Raw genomic sequence first — 17,613 nt, 5'->3', positions numbered from 1 at the left:
CGGGCTGATACCAGAGGGGATGCTTTTGTTAAAGGAGCGCTTGAGCTTGCAGTAACAGGTTGGCGCACTATCTGAACATATGATGAGGTTGTCTACAACATACTTGCACTGACTCAAGCAAGTTAATGTAACTGATTTAGTTATTTCAGAGGAAGACTGGGGGTGAACACATTTCAGAATAAAAGTCACTAAAGTCCATTTAATTAAGGCTCGGAACAGGAACTGTTATTCCAAAATACGAATGTTCACATACCAACTTGCACTAAAATAAGTAAATCGGTTTTAGGAAAGGAAGAAAAAGGAAAGTTGGAAGGCCTGATTCTTCTCTTTCCTAACCTGCTGTAAGTCAGGAGTAGTGCTAGTGAATTGAGCTCTATTTCTCTTTGGAAAAAACCTGAAGATTAAGTGTTCTTTTTAAATTCAAACCAAGTATTTGGAACAAAGAGGTAAAACATTAAGACCCTTTTACTGAAATATCAGTTTCTTTTGTATGTTACAGAAGAACTTATGAACATATATAATGTACAGAAAAGGCAGACTTTGTAAAATAAAAGTCTTCTTATAAAAAATAAAAAGTCAAAGTAAAGTGCATGAAACTGATTTCCCCCCATTGACTAATGTGTCCAAAGTCTTAGTACAATAACAATATTTAAAACCCTGGGATAATTTCTTTTCACCCATTAGTCAGTTATTTTAGCATTCAAACCAAATGACAGTGATTAGAAATAACAGACACTTATAACCCCATCAGATTAACCAGATGCTTCTGACAACAAAGATGACAAACTACTGGAATATTACTCTCTATATACTTTTCATTGACAAGATTAACAAACAGTTAATAGATCCATTCTGGATAGAGACACCAATAGGAAAAGAGCCTCCATGGATATGGCAGTTTTGCTAATCAAGGGCTCCTGTACTGTGCAATCAGTTTTTAGTTTATGAATGTCAGGTTTTAAAAAAATAAATGGTCATAACAAGAAAATCCATAAGTGTACCTGCCTGCCTCCATTAGAAGAAAGGTAGTTGATACCAGCCAGTTAAGGACAATAGTTTTGTACACTGTCTTTTAAGTGGGCAGTTGTACTGAGTGAGTTAAGGGAAATACTTAAGAGATATGATTTTTTTTTTAAACTCTGGAAAGAGACCCAGTGTGGAACTAATACAAAGAGAGATAATAATACTGATAGCACTTTTCAACTTCAGAACGCTTTAGAAACATTAACTAATTACTCCTCACAAAAGCCCTGCCAGGCAGGCAGGTAAGTATTATCACCCACGCTTCACAGATGCAGTGAGCAGAGGCAGATTTTTTGGGTCCCTTCCCAGAGGCCAACAACAGTAATTCATGGGGCAAAGAATATTCAAACTAAATTGAGGCATCTAAAGCCATGTAGAGAGCCCAGTCCTATGCCAGTGCCTCTCCTAAGTAGCTGAGTACATTTGACTCTCTGTGAGGCCAAAGGAGAGCAGAGGGGACTCCAGTGTCTCACAGGACTAGTCCTTTAAGGTCAAAGGAGAGCAGAGGGGACTCCAGTGTCTCACAGGACTAGTCCTTTAAGGTCAAAGGAGAGCAGAGGGGACTCCAGTGTCTCACAGGACTAGTCCTTTAAGCACCCAACTAAATGGACCATTAAAAAGGCTCCAGCAGCCAGAGATGAGGAAGCTGGGCTCTTTATACCACCACCACCAGGAAGTCCCAGTCCTGTACTCAGCCCACTAGCCTACACATCCTTCCCATGAGGAAACTGGTTCCTGAATGAATTATTTCAGTCTCCTATTTAGAGAATCCCAGAAAATGTTACAACTGCAAAAAGGTTAGTAGGGAAAACCCACTCCTCACCCTCGGGTTACATAAATACAAGACAGTAGAGACAAACTGATCACAGTGAAGTGGCCATGGCTTTGCAGTGCAAAATGTGCTTGTGAACAAAGTCTATCCTGCCCTGCAGCAGCTGCGCCTGCTGCTCGGACAGGAAGCCCAGCCGGCCGGAGAGGGGTTCGTGAGTCCGGTAGAGTCTCAGCAGCTCCGAGGCTGCGTTCTGCAGGCGGTGCAGCTCCCGCACCCGCTGGGCAGTGGCCTCCCGGAAGATGCACACGGAGCGGAGCAAGGGCTCGTTGTACTTGTCCCACATGGAGAGGAGCCTGTAGCCGTGCACCAGGCCCGCCTCGTTGTCTATGAAGACGAGGCCCCCGTTGGGTGCCCGGTGTAGGTTACTGGTGGCCCGGTGCATCACCCTGGGGTCCCACTGCAGGCTGAAGAGGTTGCTGACCAGCCGGTCAAAGTTGGCCGTCAGATAGTCAAAGAGGATCAGGTCGGTCCACTGCACCAGCTCCACCAGCTGGGACTGGGTGAGGCCGCCCAGCTCCCCAGCCGCCAGAGGCTGCAGTCTCCTGCCCGACCCCGCCTCGGATCTCCAGGGCGCGGGGGCCACCACGTCGGTCAAGTTGTCCACCCACTGGGTGAGGCTGACCACCGCCCCCTCGGCCCAGTGCGAGCCCCGCAGCTCGTCCCGCACCTGCCCCCACTGCCTGCCGCGGGCTTCCACCAGGGCCAGGGCCATGGGCGGCAGGCGCTGCCGGATGCCCAGCAGCTCGGCCAGCTGGTAGGAGAGCGCCTCGCCCTGGATCTGCTCCGGGTTGATGCCGTAGCGGACGCAGGCGCGACTCCCGTCCGACAGCCGGGCCAGCCGGTTGGAGCTGCGGCCGCACCCGCCCCGCTCCAGAGAGGCCACGCGAGCCGCTCGGGCAGTCTCCAACCACGAGGCCGCCTGCTCCGGGTCGAAGCCCGGGGGCACCTGCTGCTCCAGCGCCTGGCTCCAGAAGATGCCCCCTTGCACCGCGGAGGCGGGGTCCGCCGGAGCCTCCCGGGCCGGCGGCTCCCTGGAACCAGGCTCCAAGTTCTGCCCCTGCCGGGGCTCCGGCTGCGAGCTCTGTCCGGGCCCCTCGCGGGGCTGCGCGGGCTGCTCCTGCCCCTCCAGGGGCTCGCCCCTGTCCCCGGCGGCCGGCAGCGTGAGCAGCGCTCGGAAAGTTTTCTGGGCGCCGCGGGACTCGCCCTGCCCCGCCGAGCGGCTGTCGGGAGCCGAATCGCCCGCGCCGCCGCGCCCCCAGCCCCGCTGCTCCTGGGGCTGCCTCCGGCCGGCTGTCCCCGCGGGGAAGCGCCGCTCCTGCTCCGCCGCCTGCTCCTGCTCCCGCTGCAAGCCGGTCCAGAGCCCCAGCAGCGAGCCCAGCACCAGCAGCCAGAGCGCGGCCAGGGAGCCCAGCCCGGCCCGGCCCGGCCGCTTCATCCTCCCGCCGCCGCTTCACTCGGCTGCTCCGGGACCTGGCGGCGGTGCAGCCCCGCCGCTCCCCGGCTCCGGGCGCCGCTCATTCATCGCCGCGCGGCGCCGGGACCCTCCAGCCCCGGGCTGAGACGCGGCAGCTGGGCGGGCGGCGGTGGTAGCCTCGGGGCCGGCTAGGGGGTGTCGGGATCTCAGCTCCGGGACCGGCCGCTCCGCCGGCAGCTTCGCCCGGTGTCTGCACCAAGAGCGACCCTCCAGCGATTGAAATTCACAGGCACCGACCGAGACCACGTGGGGAAGCGAGGGGCGGCGCGGGGACCCCCCCCCGCCAGCGCCCAGCGTGGTCCTCCGCTTAAAGCGGCGATGCCTGAGCTCGGGTGGACCCACGCTTGGGGTGGAGTTGCCCTCAGGGGGCACCGGGGAAGGAGGGGATCCCGGCCAGCCACACAGAGCGCTGAGCCACCGCGGCCACTGGTAGCGGTAGCATCCACCGCAGCTTAGGGAGGAAACCGGCACCTCTCTGCAGATCACCAACACCATCCCCCCCACGCCCCTTCCCTCCCCGGGAAGCCCCAAGGATGCTGCACCTTTGGGCACAGGAGAGAGAGGGGGTCAAGCTGCTAAATTCATGCCTAAATTCCAGACGCCCCAAAGGCTGAGGAGGGGGGCGGGGTAGGGCACCGGATCTGATCTAGTTTACTGGATAGTTGGGGGCGGGGGGGTGCACTTGCAAAATGTGGGGCCAGGTTCAGATTTCAATCCCGCCACTTTCAGGGGCAGCTGGATGGATGCGGGATTTTGCTTCAGGTCCAGTTCTTAGCACTTCATCCCTTAACGCACGTTGGTAACAGTGTGGAGGGGATGCCGGTGGTTTGATTAAATCACTATTTTATACCCAATGGATGTTACTGTGTCCGTTGTGCACTTCTGGGGTCCCCCACCTGCCTTCTACACACACTCCCTCAGTTCCCGCTCCTTATCGTCCTTTATTAATGGCAATCATTGCTTACATTACATTTAGCTCTAGGCGCTCTCCAAACACAGGGCGGTACCCTTGCCTCTCCCCCACCACACAAGCTAAAGAACAAAGACAGAAAAGTGAGACCATGCGCAAGCAGAAATCATGGTAGGCACATGACGAATTCCGTCGGGTTCATGCAGATCCTTCGTTTTGTCTGATCCGGCAAATTATTCTGCTCAGGCGGAACCCCCAGCACTAATGAACTCACTGAGGCTCTGTCGGTTCACCCCTACCCCGATCATCTTGTACGATCCTGTATTTCCCTCTCTGTGGCATCCATCACCCATCTCTTCTCCCCGCAGAAATCCCCATTCTCAGTGCCGGCGCCCACAGATCAATGCAGAAATCACCTGTGGATCAGTGTTTTCTTTTTCTGCCAATTTTATTCCTTGCCCGGGTCTCTCTATGAACTGGGGGTGTGGCTTTTAGAAACTGTCAAATGTTTGCCCAATGCCATTATCTGAGGAATATAAATGCTAAGGAGGAAGAGGAATTATTGGGGACAACCACCAAGACTAATGGGATGAAATTCAAGTCAGCCTACATTTTCTCCAGCAGAAAAATCTGCATGACAGTGAAGCTGTATTGGGTTGTGCACCACTTTAATCCATCTATTGCAGTTTAGTCAGTCAAGCTATTCCTATATAATTAAACCTATTGCTTAACCCATCACTGATCATAACACTCTGACATTTGATATCTTACAGGATTTCCTGTGCCCCTCAATCCTGTGTACACAGACTGGTTTGTTATTGGTGAGTTGCTTATGCCCAGTGGGCTGTATCCACAGCTTTTTCTGGGTAAATTAGCTGAGGAGTGCAAGAATTCACATACTGGTTTGTTATCACTCATGAATACTGGGCTATGGGAATTTATTGGTTCTTCAAGAAAAAAGAATATTGGAACAATTTATGTAAAAATTATAGGACACAAAAAGTTATGGCCTTTAACTTCACTCTTGCAATGAAATCACTGTGGCCAGATCTCTGGATGCTGTCCCACTTGTGTGAAGTCACCCTGGTGCCCACATTGGGCTCATTGCTGGATCAGAGCCTTTATAAACAGATCAAATAAAAACAAGGTATTTTTAAGTGCTGAGCTTCAGCACTGGTGCTTTGAGGAGTATCTGATTTAACAGGAAGAGAAGATTTAATAGAATCTGATCTAATTTCACTGCTCAGCCTGTTCTGTATTATTATTTACACTACTTTTTGCATGATACAATTGCTTCTTCGTGCCAGCATCTGTAGAAAGGATCATTTTAGATCTGGAAGAGATGTATTAAAATGTGTAAGTCTATTAAATGTCACGTTATTTACTTTGGCTAGTCATTTTTTCAGTATTTAAATTTAAACTAAAACAAAGTTTTACAAGTCTGTGGACTCGGATATTATTTTATTTGGGCAAACAGTAATGAAGGTTTCCACCTTGTGGAGCAGAGTAGAATTTCCTGTAGCGGAAAGAATTAAAGGTAGCCTGCAAAGGATTTTTTTCCTTTATATTGGAATTTCCCCCCTTCTAGCTTTATTTATGATACATGAAGAAGATTGGGAAAGGGTGTTTTTTAAAAAATATTTTGTCTGTTTATGTTCTGATTTCTGATCTTAGTTTTAGTCATTGGCGTTAAATCAATGTGACAAACCAAAAACAAAATCAGAAGTCCCGTTCTGCTCAACTTTTCCTGGACTCTTGGGATGTCACATTATCACTAGTTCTCCAGTCACTACAGTGACTATAAACAAGACTTGGATTTCAAATGGAAAGAAGAAGATAACTCTATGTTCTCCCCTGATTTGTTGTTGGAAAAAACAACAAAACAAACAGAACCCCCCAAAGAAACAAAACCAATTTACAGACCTCATTTATGCATCATAAGATAAGCAAAACACAAACTTATTTTGTTCCTTTTTGGATTTCGTCTTTAAATTCAAACCTCACAGCTCCTTAGGGAAGCTCAGAGTGTTTACATTGAAGACCTAGTACCAGTGCTTCATTTTACCAGATCTAGAATGATCCTTAGTGATGTGGCTAGCCATGGACCATGTTTGCAGATTGCAGACGGATGCAGATCCGAATTTTACTTCTAGACCAGGGGTGCTGGAACAATCTTTATAGTGGGGATGTTGAGAGCCATTGAACCAAACTGTAAACCCTGTATATGATGGAAACCACTTCAAGCCAGGGGATGCAGCAGCACCCCCAGCACCCCTAGTTCCAGCACCTACGATCTAGAGCCCTGCAAATCTGTGGATATCCGCTTTGTATCTGCAGAGAATGTTTGCAGATTGTGGATCAGATGTGGATACAAATTTTGTATCCACGCAGGACTCCAGCTATAGTGTTTGCAGAAAGCAATGTCTTCAGTTTATATAGTGTGGGTTCATCTTCAAAGGAGACAGTCAGCTGGTTTTAGGACTCACATTTACATGAGAACAGTATGTAATATGAATAGAAATGTTTTCATTCTATTTTTTGTTAATCTGGATTAAAACAATATTGGTTTTCTAACAACTAAACGTCTCCCTGCGGTTCTGAGAATTCAACATATGATGTTGTGTTAGCTCCCCCTACAGGTCATGGCGTTGCTCTGCAATGTCTGCATCAACCAAAAGACTGAAGCCATTATATAGCACTTAACATCCTCTTTCCCTTCCTTCCCCAGGGGTGCTAAGAACAATGTGGGGGCGCTGAGAGCCACTGAATCAAGCTGTAAACCCTGTATATGATGGAAACCAGTTCAAGCTAGGGGGTGCAGCAGTACCCTCAGCATCCTTAGTTCCAGCAGCTATGCTTCCCCCAGTGTAGAGTGACAGAAGGAGCAATTGTTGGTTAGCCCCATGCTCATCTCCTCCCTCCATACGTTAGCGTACGGAGGAGGGTCTGTGCTGCACATTCCACAGTGACCTTCCTGGTTCAGCTACACAGGGGCCTTCTGCAGCTGTGGAAGAGGAGGCTGGATTTGCCCATTAATCTTACTGTGCAGCAATGTATCCATAGGGAAAGCAGATCTGATCAGACGTATTGTATCTCACAGGGGTGTTGTGAAGAATAATTACTTGATTCTTGTTTGCAGGTCCTTGAATGAAAGGCACTAAAGAAATACAAGGCACAGTGGAAGAAGCTGTCAACGTGTATTAAGAATAGCACACAGTGTCATGATACTGACCAGTTCTAACAGCAATATGTCACATCCAATTGTAGCCATTAGAAGTTAGAGTATTCATACAATGGCTTCATCATATGCCACATGGACTCACTGAAATAATGAGACGTAGTTACTATCAAATCTGCTAACAATAATGATTCCTATCTACTATAATACACAGTATAATCACTCACCTTGCTAGTCATGAATTCAGGAATCATTCTTCTCCAATGCTGAACCCTTATCACTGGATGCTGCTTTACACTCAAATTTGATCTTTTACCCTTTGAATCCATATGCACTGAACAGTGAACACCAGGTGTGTAATTTATAGCAGGTGATTGCTACAATGTGCCATTCCTGATACGCACAGTGCCATTACATAGAATAGCAGCCTCTTATTCTATGGCAGACTGAGTATTTTTATTCAAGTAATGACACAGAATAACCTCTCTGTTTCCTGTAACTTTCCAGCCTGAACCAGCTTTGAAAAAACCGGATGGAAAGGGATTCAAGGCTGTTAATTAAATTTCATCCCCTATAGACACTAGATTTTTACTTGGATCCCTTTTAAATGAAAATCTGTGCTTCTTTCAGGATAAATTATGCTTACAATGAGCAATCAGTTGGTATCTCCTGTGCTGGGAAATCTCAGTGGGAGAGGACCTTTGCTATTGATAAAGACATTTTATTTCCTGTTTTCAGAGTGAAAATAAACTTGAAGGTATTCAAGACACTTATTCTGTTTACAGCATACCTCTTGCAATTAGTCATATGGCCATAACTTGACTGAATCCCTTAAAGCAATAGCTGGGGTACGGCAGCACCAGAAAAAATGCTTAGTTATTGTCCTCCACCACCTGACAAAAACAACAGTCTAGGGTTTTGGTCAGTTATCCTGTTGGCCAATTTACAGACACCACAAGCCGGAGCATTTAAAAACCAGACACTTGCTACCAGGTTGGACAGCTACCAACCAAGCTGAATTGCTGCTTGATTTGCAAGATGTTTCGTATTCTGAAACTGTGATCAGTGCAATGTAAAGGTCTTGTTATTACTTTGCAGACATTACCATGAGCAGCATGAGCATCAGTTAGAGTGTCTCTGGGCTGCTGTAACTTATATTGGGGAGTGGAGTTGGCTACTGGCCGGGCCCAGAATCTTATGAGGTGCAAAGATAAATTAAAGTAACTTTTGGCCTCCCTCCCTTGCTTCCTGCATCAGATGCATTTCCGCTGGATGGGAGAATTAGGCTCAGAAAGTCTTATAGCTATGGGCATACATTCTGGGTCTCCTGAACCCATGGTATGCAGCATTGTTACTAGGAGCTGGGGGTTTTGTGGACCACTGTGGCTTCATACTGACACTGGGGAGAAGTCATCGCAGAGGGCACTGGTTCAGCCCTTTGACATTAGCTGACAATAAGAACAGAATAGATTCTTCAGGATTTGGCACATGTGGCTTGGTTCAGTTGCTCCAGAAGTCAAAGGCCAAACTCTTGATGACTTCAATGGGCTCAAGATTGCGCTCCTAGTGAGGAAGCAAATGGATGCTTTATTTTTCCTGTTCAGCTTGCATATGCTCTTTTTAAAATTTCTCTTTCCAGACTCCAACAATAATCCTTGCTGAGCAATGAAGGCAGGCAAAGTAAAGGAACAGAATGTGACTTTATCGCATGCAACTCTTATGCCAATCAACAGGTTCAAAGAGCTCATGGATTCAACAGAGGTCTCTTTTCTCCCACCTCTTTGTTTAGCAGGGAAGACTGTGATCCTCTTCAGGATCAAGGCAGTGACTTTCACTGCTATCAGCATCTTTGAATTCTGACACTTCCTGGAAAGACTCCCCACTTTATATTAGCTGAAGCTGATAATGGGAATCCACCTGCAGCTTCTCTGCAGGGGATCAGGCCTCACTAGTGCTGCTGAAGTGCTTAGTCCCCATATTGGCTCAGGCAAGTTCCAGCCTGAAGTAGCATCTTGGTGGAAGATGGTATTTACTGTCACCCTGATGCCTTAATCCAACCCCCTTTAAAGCTCCAGAAGCCATAGGGACAGACCCATATATATGGGAGAGCAATGGGTGCTGGTATCATTGCATCATTTTCCCCTCTTCAGTCATCTTCCCCAGACTTACAGGCTATTGTGGTGCTCTTATGAAGGGATTTTCTGAACTTTGCTAACATTGCGGTAACTTAGCCCTCTAGTTATGTCACAAAGCAGGGTTGTAAGATCACCCTGTTCTGGTGTGACTACAGTGGCTCAAGGATTTCTCCACCGCCACTTTCCAGGGGCACAGTAGGAGAACGCAGGTCCTTTCTTTACTCTGGGTTCTGATTCAGGAATGCTGTTGTGAGTAGTGATTGGACCACTTCATTCCAACCCTATTTCATTTCTCTAAATCACTTCCTGTCTAGGCCTGTCTCTAGGCCTTTTGCACAGTCCCGTCCTGTCCTCCCCAGATCCCTTAGAAGAAGCACATCACATCAGGTCTTAGGCTTCGTCTACACTTAAAAATTAGGTTGCTGTAGCAACGTCAGTCCCAGGTGTGAAAAATCTAGCCCCAGTATAGAGGCATCTGTATGGATGGAAGAATGCCTCTGTCATCATAGCTTTAGGCTTTCAGGGACGTGGTGTTCTGATGCTGACAGAAAACTCCCTTCTATTGGTGTGGGCTATGTCTACACTATGGGGTTATGCCAGCATAGCCAGGGTGAGCTAGCTGTGCCACTATAGTCTTTGTAGTGTAGACACAGAATAGTGTTAGTACCTGGGTCCAGTACTAGGCAATATACAATATTTTCATTAATGACTTGGATAATGAAATGGAGAGTATGCTTATAACATTGCAGATGTCACCAGGCTGGGAGGGGTTGCAGCATTTTGGAGAACAGGATTAGAATTCAAAACTACATTCACAAGTTGGAGAATTGGTCTGAAATCAGCCAGATGAAATTCAATAATGACAAGTGCAAAGTACTTCACTTAGGATGGAAAAATCAAACGCACAACTACAAAATGGGGAATAACTGGCTGAAAAGGATCTGGGGGATATAGTGGATTGCAAATTGAATATGAGTCAATAATGTGATGCAGTTGTGAAAAAGGTTAATCTCATTCTGGGGTGTGTTAACAGGAGTGGCTTATGTAAGACATAGGAGATAATGCTCCTGCTGTACTTGGCACTGTCGAGGCCTCAGCCTGTGTCAGTACTGTGTCCAATTCTGGGCACCACACTTTAGGAAAGATGTGGGCAAATTGGCAAGAGTCCAGAGAGGGCAACAAAAACAAGGAAAGGTTAAAAAAATGGGGCTTGTTTAGTCTTGAGAATAGAAGACTGAGGGGGGACCTGATAACAGTCTTCCAATATGTTAAGGGCTGTTAAAAAGAGGACTGTGATTAATTGTTCTCCATGTCCACTGAGGGTAGGACAAGAAATAATGGGCTTAATCTGCAGCAAGGGAGATTTAGGTTAGATATTAGGAAAAACTTTCTCACCATAAGGATAGTTACATTCTGGAATAGGCTTCCAAGGGAGGTTGTGGAATCCCCATCGTTGGGGGTTTTTAAGAACTGGTTGGACAAACACTTGTCAAGCATGGCCTAAGTTCATTTGGTCCTGCCTTACTGCAGGGTACTGGATTTGATGACTTCTCGAGGTCCCTTACAGCTCTACATTTCTATGATCAGTTTATCTTTTACCTTCAGTGACTTTCCTGCCAGGCTGTATACTGTCCTAGAAAGCCATTCCCTGACACTGCCTTTATCCAGAACTCCTCCCTGATAATGAACCCCTAGGTTTCTTATTGATCACTTGTCCCCCCTTTTTGGCCACCTAACCCCAACAATGTCTGGATTCACTCTTGAAATGGCCACCTTACTCTGCTACTGAAACAGAGAAAGAATCAGGGCTCACTAGATACCTAAGCAAATAGACGTGAATAGGCTGATCTTGATTCATTCACCTTTAAACATATCAAGATTCATAGATTTTAATGCCATAAGGAACCATTATGATATTCCAGTCTGATCTCATATATAACATACCCACTCACTTTTGTATCAGGCCCTATAACTTGTGTCTGTAGAACATATCTTTGAGAAAGACATTTCCTATTGATTTAAAGACTGCAAGTGATGAAGAGTCTACAACCTCCCTTGGTAAGTGCTCCAATGGTTAATCATTCTCACTGTTAAAAATACAGGCTTTATTTAGGTGTTCTTGTTAGGCACTCAATTATCACTGTGAGGGTTCCAGTGTAAGAACCTATATAGGCTAGACGAGACTAGAAAAATGAGGCCAGACTGAAAATAGAATGTCCGTTTTTAAAAACAAACCAAAAAGTGCTGGCACAATTTTATCCTAACCTGCAAAAATATACCCAGCATAAATCTGAAAGTTTCCAGCAAATGCTAAAAAAGTGCAGCTTCTGCATTGCTGGTACAATTTTCTAATGAATCTTTAGGTAAAAACACCAGCTGTGCTAGTGAAAAGCCAGCTGTTTGGTTGTTTCTAACGGAAACAGAAAAGGACCAGCTTAAACAGCAATGCATAACTTTCAAACCCTTCATATTGCTGCTCTGTTTTGTGTAACTTAGAGAGGCAATCGATTTCTGTGACACTTCTCAGGGTACCCAGGACTGTGACTGTCCCTACTAACCCCTGTTTTCAGTCTTACTTGTGCTTATCTGGATGTCAGCTTCTTAACACCACCAGCCTTCTAGCCACTCAAGCATTCTCCTCTGGGCTATGCCAGCCCTTACTTTGCCTTGCAGGTTAACAATAGCTGCACGCCAGTCCCCAAGTCCCTTTGAAGTTTTCCCCAGAAGTGTGCAGCCTCAGACACTGGCTACTCAGAGAAAATACTGGGTCTACAGTTCCCAAAGGAACAGCATATACACCAGATTGTAAGATTCTGCTGAGGACCAGCACTATGCTTAACACCACAGCACTGAGATATATTTATAGTGGTAACAAAACTAAATTTATTATCAAAGAGTTAGGAGATAGGGAGTAAGGCTGTTGGAAATCAATGGTTACATACAAAACAAAATCATAACACGCTTTCTCGAGACTAAACTATCAGGTTTATCACCCGTCTAAAGAAACTTTACCTCACCCAAAGTTTTCTTCAGTGATTTCAACCAAGGTTGGCTGATATCCTGTTTTCATTAATGCAAACACACTGCCTATTTACTTCCTAGGTGCAGGATGAGGGAGTATCTTCTTTGCCTCCTACATATACCCACAGAATTCATTGGCCATCCTCAGACACAGGATAACCATCAGTGGTTTGTTTTTCCCTGTGTACTGCTTCCCTGTTGACTTCCTAGCTCTTTGTTAACTTTGTGTGTAAATAGGCAGCCGTGATGTTAGCTTACAATGCTTAATTTACATCCCGACAAAGAGACAGACGAATAAACATCTTTTGTCGGATAGAAAACCTGTATTGTCACCTCTGCAGAAGACTCATATGTTGATAAAGACGCTAAGAACATATTTTCAGTATAAGTAACTCCTTACATAGTATCTGTACATACATTTCACAGTAATTTTGATTGGTGTGATCCTGGCTTTAAGACTTCAAAAGACATTGTTTGGTAAACCAGAATGTACATACCAGAATCAAGATATTCTTGTAACTCCCTTGCCAGCAGGCATTAAGGAAGTATTGGGTCACAGGTTCTTTCCAGAGGTACAACAACCCCTCCCACAGAAAAGCTTGCAGGAATGGACAGGAAAGACACAGAATAATATATGGGTCTTTCGCCCTTGTCTTTCCACCCATGATTTCCCCCCTCCCAATTGCAGATTCCCTGTCTCTTCATGAGATTAGGGTGTAGGGTGTGGATGAAGGACAGTCTGTGGGGGGATCTGACACCACTCTTTTCTGCCTATGTGTAGCAGATTCCCACTGTATGAGGAATTCCTGTTCCCCCACCTTAGAAATTAGAGATCACAAGACCTGTTAGGTCACATCTCTGTCATTCCCCTCCCGCGCACTGCAAGATTGTTCCCTATGCTACGTTCTCCCGTGGTTTGTCTGTCCAATCTTAAATGACTCCAGTATTGGGGTTTCCACCCTCCTCATTCTGGTCTAGTAGACACCAATGTTGAAAATGTTGCCAACTCTCGTGATTTCATCATGATTAGGGCCCTACCAAATTCGTGGCCATGAAAAACGCGTCACAGACCGTGAAATCTGGTCTCCCCCCCACCCCCCGTGAAATCTGGTCTTTTCTGTGCTTTTACCATATATTGTACAGATTTCTCAAGGGAGACCAGAGTTTCTCAAATTGGGGGTCCTGACCCAAAAGGGAGTTGCAGGGGGGTTGTAAGGTTATTTTAGGCGGGGCGGGGGGAGAGCGCGGTATTGTCACCCTTACGTCTACGCTGCCTTCAGAGCTGGGTGGCTGGAGAGTGGTGGCTGGAGGGATGCAGATGCTAGCTGGGCACACACCTCTGAAGGCAGCGCCCCGCCAGCAGCAGCGCAGAAGTAAGGGTGGCAATACTAGACCAGGCCATCCTTACTTCTGCGCTGCTGGTGGCGATGGCTCTGTCTTCAGAGCTGGGCTCCCGGCCAGCAGCCACCGCTCTCCAGCTGCCCAGCTCTGAAGGCAGCGCCGCCGCCAGCAGCAGCACAGAAGTAAGAGTAGCAGTACCGCAACCCCTCCCCCACAATAACCTTGTGACCCCTCCCCCCAACTTCTTTTTGGGTCAGGACCCCTACAATTACAACACCGTCAAATTTCAGATTTAAATAGCTGAAATCATGAAATTTACAATTTTAAAAATCCTATGACCGTGAAATTGACCAAAATGAACTGTGAATTTGGTAGGGCCCTAATCGTGACTCTTGTGATATTTGACTTTTTTTTTTTTTTAAAGTACCAGCCACTGGAATCAGAAAATTGCCTGAAAAGCTCAGCTGTCATAAAGAAGAAGAGGGAGGTTTCTCGCTGTTCTGGGTGCAGAGAAAAGCTTGAAAACACGCACCTTAGATGCACCAACACCAAAAAAAGGCAAATCAAAAGAACCTCATATTTATTTTTTTTTTAAATGTCATTATTTTAAAGGGCTTGACTCATTATTTCTGATTGCTTGGGATTGGCAATACTGGGAATGTTTCCTGATGCTCACTCTACAGTTTACTTTGATCCTTTCCAAATTTCTAAGCCTTAGTAACCAGCGCATTAATATTCAGCGGATGCCCCATTGATTATGTTTTTGCTTACCCGGAATTTACCTAGCATCCTTTTAATCAATGTAAATAGTCAGATGCAAAAGGCAGTTATTACGTATGACTGAAATGCATTATTAAAGCACTCATCAATGGGTTAGCGCTGTGCAGTGTGAATTGTATCTAAAATGCCCTCAACATCTTTATAGTCAATAGGCATTTATTAAAAATGCCACAGCGGTCTTATTGGATCAAAATCTATTTAAAATCCAAATGAAATGTAGGTGCATCCTCTGAGACCAGTGAAGCATTTCAGTTACTGTTCAGTGTAACTGATCCAGAACAACTATTAGTCCCTTGGCCTACAAAGCCTCTGCCTGGATGCTACACAAAGCAGTATTAAGCAACCAGAGGCGGGTCGAGCGGCTAAAGCTCAGGACCTGGAGTCAGGAGATACAGGCACTATTCTCAGGTCCACTGTGCTGCTCTTCTGAGATATGGCCTACTCAACATTTTGGGAGGAAAGAAGTGTGACTAGAGCCTCCCCATCCACTGTCCCTAACAATCCCTGCAGGGCCATCCCTAGCTATTTTGGTGCCTCTGCGAGGGGGCTGTGTGGGGCCCCGCCCCAGGCCTCCGCAGGAGGGTGGCGGGGGCAGGCCCCAGGCCTCCGTGCGGGATGGGGGGAGGAGGAGATGGCCACTTGTTGCGGGAAGTGGAGTGAGCGGCTCCAGCCTGCTCTGCTCCCCTGGCTCCACTCTACTTACCGGTGAGTGCAGGGAGCCCGACCCCTTCCAGAGTCCTCAGGGGAGTGGGGGCGGGGCTGGGGCAGAGCAGGGGCGGGAAGAGGTGGGGCTGGGGAAGAGCAGAGCAGGGGCTGGAGCAGCACCCAGCGGTGCAGGGCACCAGGCCTACGCAACTGCGTACTTTGCGTATGGGTAAGGATGGCCCTGAATTCCTGGCTGCCTTGGGGTAGTTGCCAGATACATGGGAGGATGTGAGGGTGCATTCCTTATTAATGTGTGTAAAGGGCTTTGAGAGTCCCAGATGAAAGGTGCTATACAAGGTTAACGGATTTTATTATTCGCGATTAACCCTGAATTTGTCAGAACCTGTGTCCTCCTTACTGATACCAAAATTCTAAACAAAACCTTTTTGAAAATGACTGCCACTTCTTCAGTCCCCTCCCCACCCCCAGGCCCTCAGATCCAGATTCATCTTAATTTCCAGCCCTGCTCTGGAAAAAGATCTCTTCCCTCTTTTTGCTTTATTTAAGCTGCTACAGTCCATGGGTGGAGAGTCAGGGCAATATGGAAACTAAACAAAGAGTTTCTTTTCCTCTGGGAAATTAACCAACATATTTGTTTTGATTTCATCTCAGTTTCTTTGCAAATGACTTTGTGCTGAGCCATTGAACTTTCTGTAAACACTGTAGTGAGAGCCATAAAATAAATCATCCAAAGAAGAAAAAAACAACAACCCCTAAACGCACACATGAGTTATTGGAGACAGTTCTCTGTTCTCCCTGCTCTTTGTTAACCATCACAGAAGCTGATTTTCCTCTGAGTCACATAGAGATAACATAAGGCAGCATAAACAAGCAGTGGAATCATGGAGCAACTCGGAAAATAGAGATGTTTATTTTTTGAGCTTTGACATGCATTAGAAGAGACATCATTGTGGCATTAAAAAAATCCAGCATGTTATCATCACAGCAAGCATTGGACTTCTTCAAACACAGAACAGCATTAGAGAATAAATGACTCAATATAGTCTGCCATGCAGGAAATTATATGTAGCTGTCCAGATGGACTGGAAATGGTACTATGTTTGATCTTCTATCCTGGGCAAATCATGCAGTGCCAGATCAAGCTCCCATCTGAGAGCACTGGAACCCCACTTTCTTCCAAGTGTAAGAAAATCTTCTCTAACAGAAAGACCTCCAGGTTCAGACCCGGATTTTGGAGTCACTGAAGTAGAGGCAGTCCCTGCAGATTCCATTCCAGGGTGACCAGACCCTTTGTATTCTGGGTCAGGGCGTTTCAAGAAATTATGCATTGAACTTTGATAATTATTTTTTGACACAAGTGTTTGAAGAGTTGTCATGTGTTCTATCTTTGTACAGCACCTCACACTGGGGTCCAGGTCCATGACTAGGGCTTGTAGACACCAGGGTAAATAATAAATAATAACATGGAATGATTCAACTTTATACTGCTTTCACATTAATAAAACCTCCCAGGACCTCTGTGTAATATGATTCTCTTTTACTGATAGGGATAACAGGTGAAGTGACCTGCTCAAGACCATAGAGGGATTCAGCATTAGGGCTGAGATCCAAACTCAGGACTTCCTGGGCTCTCAGACCTCTTCTCACAATGCACCTGTGCCTAGAGTATACACAGACCTACAGACCTTCTCTACTAGGCTCCCTTTCTGTTTAAGCCTCACTGTCATCAGTTTTCATCTCTTTCTAACCAGCCCAGTCATGTTCTTTCCACCAGCCCAGCAATGAAGATAAAGGAAACATGAAGGTCCCAGTCCTTTCCTTTGTGTATAAAAATGTGTTAAAGAGAAGGAGCTAGCAGAGCAGATGTATTGCTTCTTGGTGACCATGATGCACGGGTGGCAGGTGAACGCGCGGTTGTGGGAGGCTAGACCCCAGCCCCTCCCGCTCTGCCCCACCCTTCCCCTTGTGCCCCCCCGTTCTCTGCCGGAGCCCAGAGCACCCCTCCACCCATGGCAGCCCTGCGCATCCCCAGCCCCAGCGTGCCGGGTGGGTGGTGCACCCGAAGCCCCAGCCCCGGAGCGCCTGGTGGATGTAGATGGCAATTTTGAAACTCAAAGAGTGCTGCAATCGGCTCAGGGGAATTCTATGTTAGATCTGCTCTTGACAGATACAGAGGAACTGATCACAGAACTAAAAATTAATGGTAGCTTAGGTGCAAGTGATCATGACTTGATCACATTTATAATGTGCAAA

At 46.6% G+C, this 17,613-nt stretch overlaps 1 protein-coding gene across 1 annotated transcript; it reads right to left on the bottom strand.

Moving 5' to 3' along the window:
* Window positions 1-447: 447 nt before the first annotated feature.
* Window positions 448-4,790, bottom strand: FJX1 (four-jointed box kinase 1). The gene has a single exon (XM_043548310.1). The coding sequence runs from the start codon at window positions 3,288-3,290 to the stop codon at window positions 1,887-1,889; it is 1,404 nt and encodes a 467-aa protein (XP_043404245.1). The 5' UTR covers window positions 3,291-4,790; the 3' UTR covers window positions 448-1,886.
* Between the last annotated feature and the right edge of the window lie 12,823 nt (window positions 4,791-17,613).

This window comes from Chelonia mydas, chromosome 6, assembly GCF_015237465.2.
Source record: "Chelonia mydas isolate rCheMyd1 chromosome 6, rCheMyd1.pri.v2, whole genome shotgun sequence".
In the NCBI taxonomy this organism is placed as follows: domain Eukaryota; kingdom Metazoa; phylum Chordata; order Testudines; family Cheloniidae; genus Chelonia; species Chelonia mydas.
Note: the sequence above shows the minus strand (reverse complement) of the source record. Positions and strands in the feature narration are given on the sequence as shown.

Excerpts from the sequence above, each read along its gene's own strand:
- FJX1 (XM_043548310.1), bottom strand. The coding sequence starts at position 3,290 with ATGAAGCGGCCGGGCCGGGCCGGGCTGGGCTCCCTGGCCGCGCTCTGG.